We start from the raw sequence: 12,941 nt of genomic DNA on the forward strand, positions 1-12,941 counted from the left end.
TTAAACTCAGTCCTTATTTACACATATTCAGAATGTCACATGTACTATTTAGCAATATAAAATCTTTAAGGGTAAAGGGCACATGTAAAATGTCATTAATGTTCACTGGACAACATACAATCATTATTCTGTAATAAATTTGATTTTTCTCAAAATAATGTAATAAACTCAACCAATACAAACTTAATTTGAACCAGCAAGTAGAGTGAAGATTTATAAAACACTAAATGAAATATCATCATGGAAGTAGTTGGACCTTTAAAACTGTAATTTGATTCAAATTAATTACAGATTTTAAATATACAAAGCTGCATGTTATATCTCATTAATCCAGCTGCAGGGTGCACTTCAATTGCATCTTAAGCTTTTTCAAATAGATTTTAATGACTTTTTCAGGCTCAACTTTAAAGAGATTATAATTGTTTATCAATAGCATGTTTCTGATGTTTATATGATCCACTGAAACAAATCTTTGAAAGTTTCCCTTAACTTAAAGATAACTTGTTAATGAATCTAATGATAGCTTTCATCACTATGTAACAGTTTGATTTCTCTGATGAAGTCTATAACCTTGACTTTATCTCTTTACCTATGATCTTGACCTTTCAGCTAATAATGTTAATAGAATATTTGCAGTAAATTTCACCTGTAGCTCTTCAAAGAATTCCAAACTTATGCATTAATAACAAGTTTTGTAAAAAACTGTGACCTTGACCTTACATCTGTATATTACTACAGCAAGGTTAACTCTATTGATGTGAAGAAAATAACAAGTTTCAATATTCTTTGAGGGGTTAAAAAAACTGCTTAATAAGAATGGTTGTCTTTATATTTTGACATTTTGGCAATTCTCAATTATTCTAAGTTCATAGATGGAGGATGAAAAACATATGAAGATCAATCATCATTAATATGCTTCTCTGAAGTCACAAGTAATATGTTCAAAATAACATATAGCTTACTACTTAATGTAATCTACAACAGCAGTGTGGAATAAAATAAATTATTTGACCTTGACTTCTTCGACTGAAATAAATGTCACTTACAAAGTCTTACATTCTTACATCCTGGGCCATTTGGAAAGGGTACAGGGGTAAAAAAGGTGTGGTAAGGGCTGAGAAGATGAGACTTCCAGTAGTCCATCCTTTTCATATATATTTTAAAAAAAATACTCTATTTGACATGAATAGAATTATAGCTATATTACTATATTTCATGGAGAGTTGAAATTGATTTCATCTTCTAATTTATATATTGACAAATATCTGATCAATTTATGACAATGGTTTTAATCTATGAAAGAGGTTTAATTGCATCTTCGAAAAAAAGATTGATCTGATTCATAGTTATGATGTTATCAACAACCTTTCATATATTTAATCTAAATTTCTTGCCCTGATCATATATTAATGAGCTTGTATAATGACGTATTTACTATTATAGCAGCTCATCCCTCTCTACATAGCAAATGCTATAATTAGGAGTTGGTCTTCTTTATACTATTATAACAGTAGGCTTTTCATCTGCATATTTTTAATTGTGTAAATCATTGGGGGTGATGTACATTAGATTATGGTTTTGTGGCGAAGTTCTTTCTAATACAAAATTAGGTTTGTCAGCCTCACAAGAGAAAACAAGCTATCTATAAATTTGTGAAGATTCAAGAAATGGATTCATATAACGATTTTCAATTTAAAAGAAATTTAGAAACATCACATTTTTATTTGTTTGGATTTTGTTTTATAAACGTGCATAATTTCCAAATGCCACCAAAAAGGAAAGACACATCAAGAAAAGGTGGGAACTATAACCTTGACTATGTAGGAACAAAATGCTGATAAGATTTGTATACATGTATTTAATATTTGCTGACAAATCTTCTTCACACCTACATATACAGAAAGTTGAAACTCCATGACAACTGTGATGTCATTCATTGTTATGGTTGTCTCATATAAACCAAACCTGATACCAAGTCAGACTTCGTTCTTTCTATCACTGTTATTTTTTATCTGCATAACACTATTAAATTTCAATACTAAATTATATATATGAATATCTAAAGGCAAATAGTCCTGAATTTACAGGATTTACAAAAATAAAAAAAAAGTATTTATTAATATAGTTATATAAATCAAATTACTTTCAACCTGAGCAGGTTAAAATTGCATCAATATGCTTCTTTATGACAATATTTATTGACGGTTCAAAAAATTACTTTATACATATTTTCCTAGTTTTTATCTTGCTATTATTGCACTTCTTTGTAAGGGATTATACTTTAATTGTTAAAAGTGATTTCAAGTAATATACAGTTTTCAATTTTCAATAGACTCTTTTAATATTCAGAACAGTTATTGTCTTCTTCAAGGTTTTTATACATCAACAGTCAGTTTCTCCTATAGATATGTATATAGATTTAAAGGCATCACTTAATAACATTTTATATATGTATCAAATGGATTCAATGATTGATGGCTTGCTTTTCTCTAAGTTGCATATCAGTACCATTTGGACATCACAAAATCAATCTTAACTTTTGCAAATTGATATTTAAACAAGTCTTCAACTATAAAGATTGTATGATAAACTTTCTGCATTGATCATGAATTCACATTGAATTCCTTCCAAATTTAAAGGAATTTAAATAAAATTAAGTAATTTGATAGAATTGTACAAACAGATGCACATAAATTCTTCATTACATCAGTTCAGCTCATAAATTTCTCGTTAAACTTTCAAGCAAAGAAAATAAAACTTTCCACAAAGGTGAATAAAACAAACTAAATGATTTGATGTTACAGAATAATAATTTCCACTGAAGTGAATAAAGAAACCTAAATGATTGGATGCTACAGAATGATAATTTCTAAAATGTTAAAACTTCAAGCACATCAGACTATAGTTCAGTAATCACTTATTACAGATCTGATGTAAGAGTTCTGTAAGAACTTTGTTTTTATTGGGGTGTTTTTGCCTCATTTTTCAACCCTTTGTAACAATGCATATGATCCCTGCACATGTCTTACAAAGGTTTGACTTTCAAAGCAAAGAATAGTTGTAAATCAAACATAATTATATTGTGAAATCATTCCAGCTACATTTTTTTAATACCATATAGTCAGGAAAATTCCTGAAACAATAAAGTTCAACCATAGATTCATGGCAAGGCAGTTTTCTTGCTAGAAGAGAAAATATTTCTTTTAAAAGGTTTACATTGGCAGTTTTATTAAAGCAATAGATTAATTTGAGTAGGACCGTAATGCATGTTTCAATTGATAATATTTAGAAATCAAAAGCCCTCTTATATCAGTCTATACAAAGGTACTGTGTCCCTGATCTTAGACCTAGTATAAACATGTATGTTATCTCAATGATATAAGAAGTTTTTCTCTCTCTCCAATATATAATTATGTCCCAAACAATTGTGCACAGCAATAGAATGCTGCTTATGAACACATGTTAGTTGTAAAACAAACTTACAACTAGTAAACATTGCAGTTCAAGATCATTTTGACCCTGAGACATTTTTTAAGACAAGAAACATGAAAAACATATGTTTTGTTTTGTAAAAAATCAACAAAACAGTATGTACATATTCATCATTTTTATTGTTACTGATGAACAAACAAATGATGAACGAGAAGCAGCGCCAGTTTAGCATGAAATGTCTGTAACCTTGATCAAAACCTTATACATGTATTACAGGTGAAAACTAATAAATACTGTTAAAAAAACATGTGACAAAGATATCCAATGCTATATAATGTCTTCCAATAATCATAATGTACAGAATAAACCTGGGACTAATACATTTATCTATTAGTACCAAAATAAACCCAGAATTAATCAAATATTGATTAATAACCTCTGAAGAATAAAATATAAAAAAAGTAAATGATCAACTTACAATCTAACATTGTGAAAAAATAAACAACAGCCTTAAAGTAGACAACAATCTCTTCCAAAGTTACTTCTATATATAAACACCATCTTACAAAACCTTTTATAGATTTTTATAAACGTCACTGAGACAAAATTGTACTAAAAAGAAACCGATGCTGTCTTTGTCGTTAGTTTAATGTCTTAAGGATTGCAGAGTATATGATTAAGATATTGGCCGGTAATTAGCACTTTTTGATGTTCTTGACGAGAAATAAACTGTGACAATTTTTAGACTACACTACATATAGAATCACAGACAGTATTATTGATCACAATACTGAAACTGGAGAGTCAGCAAGTTGTGTTTTTGTGTTACATCGTCAACGATACACAGCTTAATCCAGGATTAGGTTTCTCAGCGTCACATGACTTCGACAACCATATTTTTCAGTTCAATACATTATTGATTAAGTTCATACTATTTAAAAAAAAACACTCAAATAAATGATCATTTGTTTCAAAAGGATGCTGTACACAGATGATAACCTTATTAAACCAGAGGCCCAGAGAGCTTGTATCTTGACTATCATTTCTAAACTTATCTCCAAGTACAATGAGTCACTGCAAAAACATCTTATCCTAGAAGCAGAATCAATCAAGGACCACTAACAGTTTTAAGGATCTTTCAGAGAAGCTGTAATTTCTGTAAACAACATTTGGTATCAACTGGTACATCTATTTTCAAAAAGATTCTTAGGTCTAAAACAATGGTTTTGAGCTCTAATCATAAACAATGTCAAACTGAGACTGTAGGCCAATTTGAATAAAACTATCAATTCTTAGTGCTGTTTAGAGCATCATAATGTTTTCATGAAGGATTTTCAGGTTGGTGTCACAAATGCTTCCTAGTGAATTATACGAAACCTTTTAATATTTAAAGATCAGGTTTCATTGATGCATTATATTTTGGACTAAAATATACTACCCTTCACTTGATAGCTAACAACAACATCTATAAAACTCTTCATTTAATAGTTAACAACATCCCCAATAACCTTATAGCACGATCCTCTCATGCTATTTTTATCATCTTTTTATTCCCTCAGTTTTAGAAAACATCATTATTAGTATTGACAGAATATTTAGAAAGCTACAAAACAAAGTTCTTTAAAGCCATTATATTCTACTGACTTCCTGAAGTTGTCTTGCTTCCTTGATGCTTGTTAATTATATTTGGTAAAACAACATTATAACAAAGCTCTAATTGAAACCTACGTTCATGATCAATATCTCATTAAAACTGAATTGTGTAAAAGTTGCAGCTGCTGAGTAATATATAATATGATTTCACGTCTATATGGTCAGTATCAGACAACTTTACCTTCCCACATACTGAGAGGTACAGTTAAGGGCTTTTAAAAGTTCTATATGGTCAGTATCAGACAACTTTACCTTCCCACATACTGAGAGGTACAGTTAAGGGCTTTTAAAAGTTCTATATGGTCAGTATCAGACAACTTTACCTTCCCACATACTGAGAGGTACAGTTAAGGGCTTTTAAAAGTTCTATATGGTCAGTATCAGACAACTTTACCTTCCCACATACTGAGAGGTACAGTTAAGGGCTTTTAAAAGTTCTATATGGTCAGTATCAGACAACTTTACCTTCCCACATACTGAGAGGTACAGTTAAGGGCTTTTAAAAGTTCTATATGGTCAGTATCAGACAACTTTACCTTCCCACATACTGAGAGGTACAGTTAAGGGCTTTTAAAAGTTCTATATGGTCAGTATCAGACAACTTTACCTTCCCACATACTGAGAGGTACAGTTAAGGGCTTTTAAAAGTTCTATATGGTCAGTATCAGACAACTTTACCTTCCCACATACTGAGAGGTACAGTTAAGGGCTTTTAAAAGTTCTATATGGTCAGTATCAGACAACTTTGCCTTCCCACATATTGAGAGGTACAGTTAAGGGCTTTTAAAAGTTCTATATGGTCAGTATCAGACAACTTTGCCTTCCCACATACTGAGAGGTACAGTTAAGGGCTTTTAAAAGTTCTCTATATAAAAAAGAAGATGTCGTATGATTGCCAATGAGACAACTATCCACAAAAGACGAAAATGACACAAACATTAACAATTATAGGTCACTGTACGGCCTTCCACAATGAGCAAAGCCCATACCGCATATAGTCAGCTATAAAAGGCCCCGATATGGTCAGTATTAGACAACATTACCCTCCAACATACTGAGGGGTACAGTTAGGGCTATTAAAAGGTCTATATGGTCAGTATTAAACTGGTCCGCCGTTCTATCTATAGCTTTGCACCGAAGGAACGGGTTGGAGCTATTGTCACATTGACATTAATTGGACGAATCTTACAAATTCAACGATTCGCTAATAAAATTGGCCAACTAATGTGATAGGAAATTGACCTCAAATTTTAATACTTTGATGCCGCAAAATAAACAAGTATATGTTAATTAACCCCACGGTAGTAGCGCAGATAAATGACCAACGAGCGTGTTAACATGTTCTTGAAAAACTGAGCCGGTATCTTTTATTCCCTTAAGAACTCAGTAGGGTAATAAATGTGCTAATTTTTCTTTGATTGGCTATCAGTATAATACATAATTAAATATAGTCCATGATTTATAAGTCTTGTTGAATTCTGACCACGGGATTTAGGCCATACCTGTTGTCAGTGTAGCGATAAGTGAACTCAACAGGGAGCCAGTTTAGGTCAGTATCAGACAACTTTACCCTCCCACATACTGAGAGGTACAGTTAGGGCTTTTAAAAGGTCTATATGGTCAGTATCAGACAACTTTGCCTTCCCACATACAAAGAGGTACAGTTAGGGCTTTTAAAAGGTCTATATGGTCAGTATCAGGCAACTTTGCCTTCCCACATACTGAGAGGTACAGTTAGGGCTTTTAAAAGGTCTATATGGTCAGTATAAGACAACTTTGCCTTCCCACATACAAAGAGGTACAGTTAGGGCTTTTAAAAGGTCTATATGGTCAGTATCAGACAACTTTGCCTTCCCACATACTGAGAGGTACAGTTAAGGGCTTTTAAAAGGTCTATATGGTAAAAAGTAACATAAATGTACTTATACATAAGAAGTTGTAGTATGAGTGCCAATGAGACAACTCCCCATCCAAGTCACAATTGTAAATTTAGTAAACCATTATAGATCACAGTAGCCGATTCAGTGGGAGGGTTCCGGGGTTGAAACCCCCACTTTTTTTGGACCATCAATGCATTTGAATGGGGACATAAAGTTAGACCGCCCCCCCCCCCCCCCCTGGTTTGGGTACACCCCCCCTTTTTAAATGGGGGATAAACCCCACTGAACTGCAAGCTATAAAGGGCCCCAAAATGACTAGTGTAAAACCCTTCAAGAGGGAAACCCATCATTATATTTGTTTTTTTTTAAATATTCTACTGGTACACATACCCGTAGCCAGGGGGGGTTCGGACGAACCCCCCCCCCCCCCCCCCTTGAAAACTATTAAGCACTGTTAAAGTCGATGTTCTATTCGAATTGTGACTGTTAAAGTCGAGTTTGTGAGTCAAACGAACCCCCCTTTGGAAATTCCTGGCTACGGGCCTGGTACAAACTGTTGTAGATTCTAATAAAATTTTATAAATTTGCTTTTATTTACACAAGAATAACTTCCCTTGAGAGGGTGACAAAATTAATAAATATGTTGCAATTCATAAAGAAATTTACATGCAAATTAAGTATGCATTTTAATCAATGTGATATTCAACCATCTGCACTTCACAACAATGAAAGCACTGCATTATTAATATTAATATCTGTAATGTATTCTTATACTTTAATTTAATGTAAAGCATGCTCTCCATTCAGGATGGAATAGGTCAGAATTCCCTAGCAGTCCACAATCCTAATATCATAAAATCAAATTACATAAAGCAAACATTTTAGCTAACATAGACTGGATACAGATCACTAACCCATTCATCTATATTTGTTTTAATCTAAAATATGCTGATTTGTAATTGATGACATAGGTAGAATGATAACTGCATGCAACGAAAGACAAATTAACTATAACAACAGCACATCCAATATTTGAAAATTTAACAATCAGGAGAAGAGCATTTCACTTACATTGAAAGATTCTGATTTTAAAAAATTTGCAAAGAAAATGAATAATAAAATTGAGAATGTCTTCATATAAGATTGTAGAAAAAATTGTGTTCTTTTAAAAAAAAAAAATATATAAACACATAAAATTTTGTCATTTTCCATGCCATGATACTGACAAACTTGGAGAAGAGTATTATATGACTCAGAATTGAGTGCCTGTTTGTTTGATACAAAAAAAATTAAAATATGCATGCAAGTTATACTTTTTCTTGTATTTGAAATTTTGAGTTGTTGCACATCAGTATTATGAATTGGAAATGTCAATGATTTTAAAAATATCAAACTATCCCCCTGACTTCAAGTATTTGCTCAATTTCCAAGCCTTATATAGTATATCCACTAAATTAAAACCTAACCATATGAAAGTAAAATGTTTTCTCTGCATTACATCCTTGATTTTAGGAATAACAGTTCCCAAGGCCTATGTTTGAATATTGGAAATATATAAAGCTACAGAAATTAATAATACATAGAAGCTTGTTCAAAAGTTTCTTGAAATATAATGCACATACATAGTGGCTTATCTCTTTTTTTATATTTTTCTGTTTTGGCTGACATGTAATAAATACAATGCATCACATCAGTAGATAGATAAATACATTTGACACCTGGAAACCCTTCTAAAATCAGTTCAGATCAAGTTATAGATCTGTAGATTATAACTTCTTATCTCATTTGAAGTCAGTCATTTTCAAATAGTTATTTACAGTAAACCCATAGTTTTAAAATATTTGAGGTCCTACCTGAAGTGAAGAAGAAGTAGAATGGGTTTAAGAGCCCCCTCCTTCCCTCCCCTAAAACAATATAAGATTAAAACTGATTTTTGAAAAAAAAAGCTTGCCATCATCTGAAGATTTATACATTTTATGCATAATATTCAGAAATGTTTCGTGCATTTATTATTACTCTTGTTGAAAACTGGACAAAAATGTAGGAACAACTTTAAAGATGTCAGAAAATGCTACATGTACATATGCAAATATTATTATAAAAAATTAACCTGTAAATTTTTACTTTATCAAAACCTAATCGGTAGCAATTTTCACAATAATAAAAACATTGCAAAAACTTCACAATTTATCGAATATTAGAAGCTATAAACAATACTAGGCTATCAGACATTGTAACTGCATGCTCTATTGGTATTTTTCTATCTATAGGATGTAGATAAAAAGAAAAATTATGACAAATCTGATCATAAATCTTCATCTTAATCATTTTCTCAATGATTAGTTTTGCATTTTTCTGCACCTAACACACCCCTATCGTCAGCTGCAACTAAAGAAGTTAAATCATTCTTCAGACAACAAACTCTCCAGGAAAAATCAGAAGTAGTTTGAAAATTTGTATATCCTAATATCATTACAACATGTAATATTAAAAAATATTATCATGAATTAAGTGAGGGGGCTAAGGAAGGTCTTTTTTTTTAAATGGTCACTTTTGTTAATGTCAAATTCATCATTTCTAAAGGCGTAACAGATAAAAAAGAGATGCCTTTTTTTATTTCTCATCAAAATCAATTATTCTGCAATTACAAACACATGAATATTTACATGCATAATATTTCATACTTTTGACAGCTGATTATGTAAGAAATGGAAAATAAGAATGAAATGGATTATTTCTGATGAGTCATAGTTTCACAGTTTGTAATAGTGGAAAATTGACTATCTCAATGCAAAATGATGCACATATCTAATAATTATGTTATGATGGACCTCTTCCATGTCTGGTGTACAAAATATTAAAACCTGGTCTGCTCTATGCATACAAAAACAATTAAGTTGAAAACAGAAACACAATTTCAGAAGTGATAAATATAAGTTTTGGACCCAGTAGTAAACTAGTTCACTTTCAACTACCGGTACTTTTATACAAAAATTGTAAGGTTATAAAAAAGAAGATGTGGTATGATTGCTAATGAGACAACATAAGAGACCAAATGACACAGAAATTAACAGCTACAAGTATAGATCACTGTACAGCCTTCAACATTGTGTGAAGCCCATAACGCATAGTCAGATACACATTTCTTTTATTTGGAAATGACCCTAGCTAGATGATCACAGGCTACACAGTACATTTCTTGTCTATACGTCAGATTTTAGCCTGTTATGGTCTGCATACATTTGAAAAACAACAAGTGTACCCTTATTATCAAACATGGAGTAACTATTCTTTTTGTATACATAACTAGCTATAGTTGCACTGTCATTCAAGTTTGAAACATTAACATAAATTTTTAAAAATGCAAGCGACAAAAGATCTAAACATGTTATGAATAGCAAATACATTTATATAAAATGATGTTTAGGTCACACATGCATGGATGCCCAGACTTAAAGAATAGAGAATTATGTTAGTATGGCATAGTGACCTATATATTTAGACTTGTGCTTTACATAAGGCTATCAAAATGATAATTAACAATTTAATGGTCTCATCTCATATTATACTATGATAGGCTTAATACATATACCTTAATACAAAACTTAAGAAGTAAAATCACTTATCCTGTGAAAAATAGGTTACAGTGATCAATATAGCAGGGGCTGATCTAGCCATTTTAAAAAGGGGGTTCCCAACCCAGGACAAAGGGTGGGGGGTTCCAACTATATGTCCCCATTCAAATGCATTGATCATCCCCCCCCCCCCCCCCAAAAAAAAAGGGGGGGGTCAACCCCCAGAGCCCTCCCCCTGGATCCATCACTGTATAGCATTACACATTATTCTTTAAAAATAGGACCAGTGGTAAAAAACATTTATAATACAGTGAAAGTTATTGCAAAATTGACCTAAGCTCAATTCTTTGCCATCACTAGAATGAATCATAATTATGATGATAACAAAAATGTATATTAAATTTCAGCTTACATAAAAAATATCTGGTAACTGAATTTTGAGCAGAAAAATAACCTTTACAGTAATGAGATTGTTTGTTCACATATATGTGTAAGGTTATTTTTTACATATATATGCCCAATGCATACAGCGAATAATTGAAAATAAAATTTCTATAATCCGCAGCATTCTTGATATAACTTTGGATTGTTATTATTTTTACATCAAATGCAATATATATATAACACAATAAAAAGCAATTATGATAAAAACTACTGTAGAAAGATAAAACAGTTGTTTATACTGAACTATGTAACAGCTTGAGCCTTAGTAATACCTAGATATATAGGTTTGTGTAGGCATGTACTATTCCTACATACATATTATATATAAAATATGTAAAGGCAAAGTCAATTTCAGCATCTGAGTGACAGTCTTAATCTTTTCTAGTCAGGATTTTTTAATGCCTTTAGTTCAATATTCAATTAATTATCGTTAAATTATGTAAATTCAGAAATTATTGTTATTCTTTTTATTAATAATAATGCGACTGAGTTAATACCACAATAATAAGAACTGGCATTCTAATATCTGAAACACATAGATATAAGAAGATCTGTGTGATATTAGGGCCAACGAGACAACTCTCAATCCAAATTACAATATGAAAATGTTAACCACTAAATAACTTTCATGATTTGTCCAACAAAATGTCTGATGTCTCAATTTATTAAAATAATTATAGCAACCATTAGAGTTGTCAAAATCAGTTGATTTTTTTTTATGTCTTAAAGTGTACATTTTATCGTCATGCAACAAAAATTATTGTTAACGTCATTTGGAAAGATTTTTGTCATGAAGGTATTCCCTAACAGAATCCTCCAGTATTTGGCAGAAAGCAGAGTGGCACTCACACCACATCTTCCTATATATCTATCTATAAAATAAGAAAAGAAGTTTGTAATAAAGCTAAAATCTGTCTGGATGCTTAATAGCCCTATCTTGATATTGTCATTGTACAAGATCTTTTTAAACATTTCGATCATGATATGGAGTACATTACTTGATTTATTACATAATATGGACTATAAATATGGTTAAATACATAAAATATTCATCTGAGATGTCTTTTTTATGGCCAACAGATACTCAATATCCAATAAGTTATTACATAGTTTAACCACAATTTCTAAATCAATATGACCTCAGTCATTTTTGTACTAAAAACTAGCTGCACCTTTGAAACCCAGTGGACCACACTTTAAAACAATGATCTATGAATAAATATACATATTCAGACCACTGCCAATATTGGGGATAGGACAAACAGTTTTGACGAACTTAGGACTATATTTTGAAATTATAACTACATAATTTAATGAGAAAATTAGCAAATATAAAAAATACATGACTTTTATAGCTGTTCTTCATCATAGCAGTTTCTGTACATAAACTAGGCCATTTGTTTTCCCGTTTGTATTGATGTTACAAATAACATTGTAATTTCAGGGCCTTTTAAAGCTGACTATGCGGTATGGGTTTTGCTTATTGTTGAAGGCTGTACAGTCACCTATAGTTGTTAATTTCTGTGTCATCTGGTCTCTTGTAGAGAGTTGTCACATTGGCAATCATACCACATCTTCTTTTTTATATTCATTGGAGAGTTTTAACATATATACCCTAAACTCAGAAATGTGTAGCTGTTGAACAGTAGCTCATAGATCCTTATGATATTTTGGAACAATTTGCGAACCATAAAAAGATCTTCAGAATCTATATTAAAAAGAATTTCATTTTTAAGGAAATTTTCTTTCGAAATTATTAAAGTTAGCTTCTGTCGGATATAAAAGCAAGATGTGGTATTTGACCAAAGGTGCCAGGGCTTTATAGCCAGTCAAGGTTATTGAAATTTGTAGAGCAGTTTTTGATTTTCAATATCTGGCTGCAATTTTTCTTTCGTTTAGCCTATTTTTTTCCCTAAGTTTTGGTTTTTTACCTTTTAGTAGTTGAACCTTTGACCAA

At 31.4% G+C, this 12,941-nt stretch overlaps 1 protein-coding gene across 3 annotated transcripts in view; it reads right to left on the reverse strand.

Annotated features, from left to right (window-relative positions):
* LOC134718400 (suppressor of tumorigenicity 7 protein homolog) overlaps positions 1 to 12,941 on the reverse strand; it is a 45,400-nt gene that overhangs the window by 19,385 nt on the left and 13,074 nt on the right. The window contains exon 1 of one of the 3 annotated variants that reach the window (XM_063580914.1): positions 3,911 to 3,935. The exons of the other annotated variants lie outside the window; for them this stretch is intronic. Coding sequence (XP_063436984.1) covers positions 3,911 to 3,920 — 10 coding nt within the window. The 5' untranslated portion in view covers positions 3,921 to 3,935. Of the gene's footprint in view, positions 1 to 3,910; positions 3,936 to 12,941 lie in introns of those variants that run through there. 3 annotated transcript variants of the gene reach the window in all.

Source organism: Mytilus trossulus, chromosome 1 (assembly GCF_036588685.1).
Source record: "Mytilus trossulus isolate FHL-02 chromosome 1, PNRI_Mtr1.1.1.hap1, whole genome shotgun sequence".
Taxonomy (NCBI): domain Eukaryota; kingdom Metazoa; phylum Mollusca; class Bivalvia; order Mytilida; family Mytilidae; genus Mytilus; species Mytilus trossulus.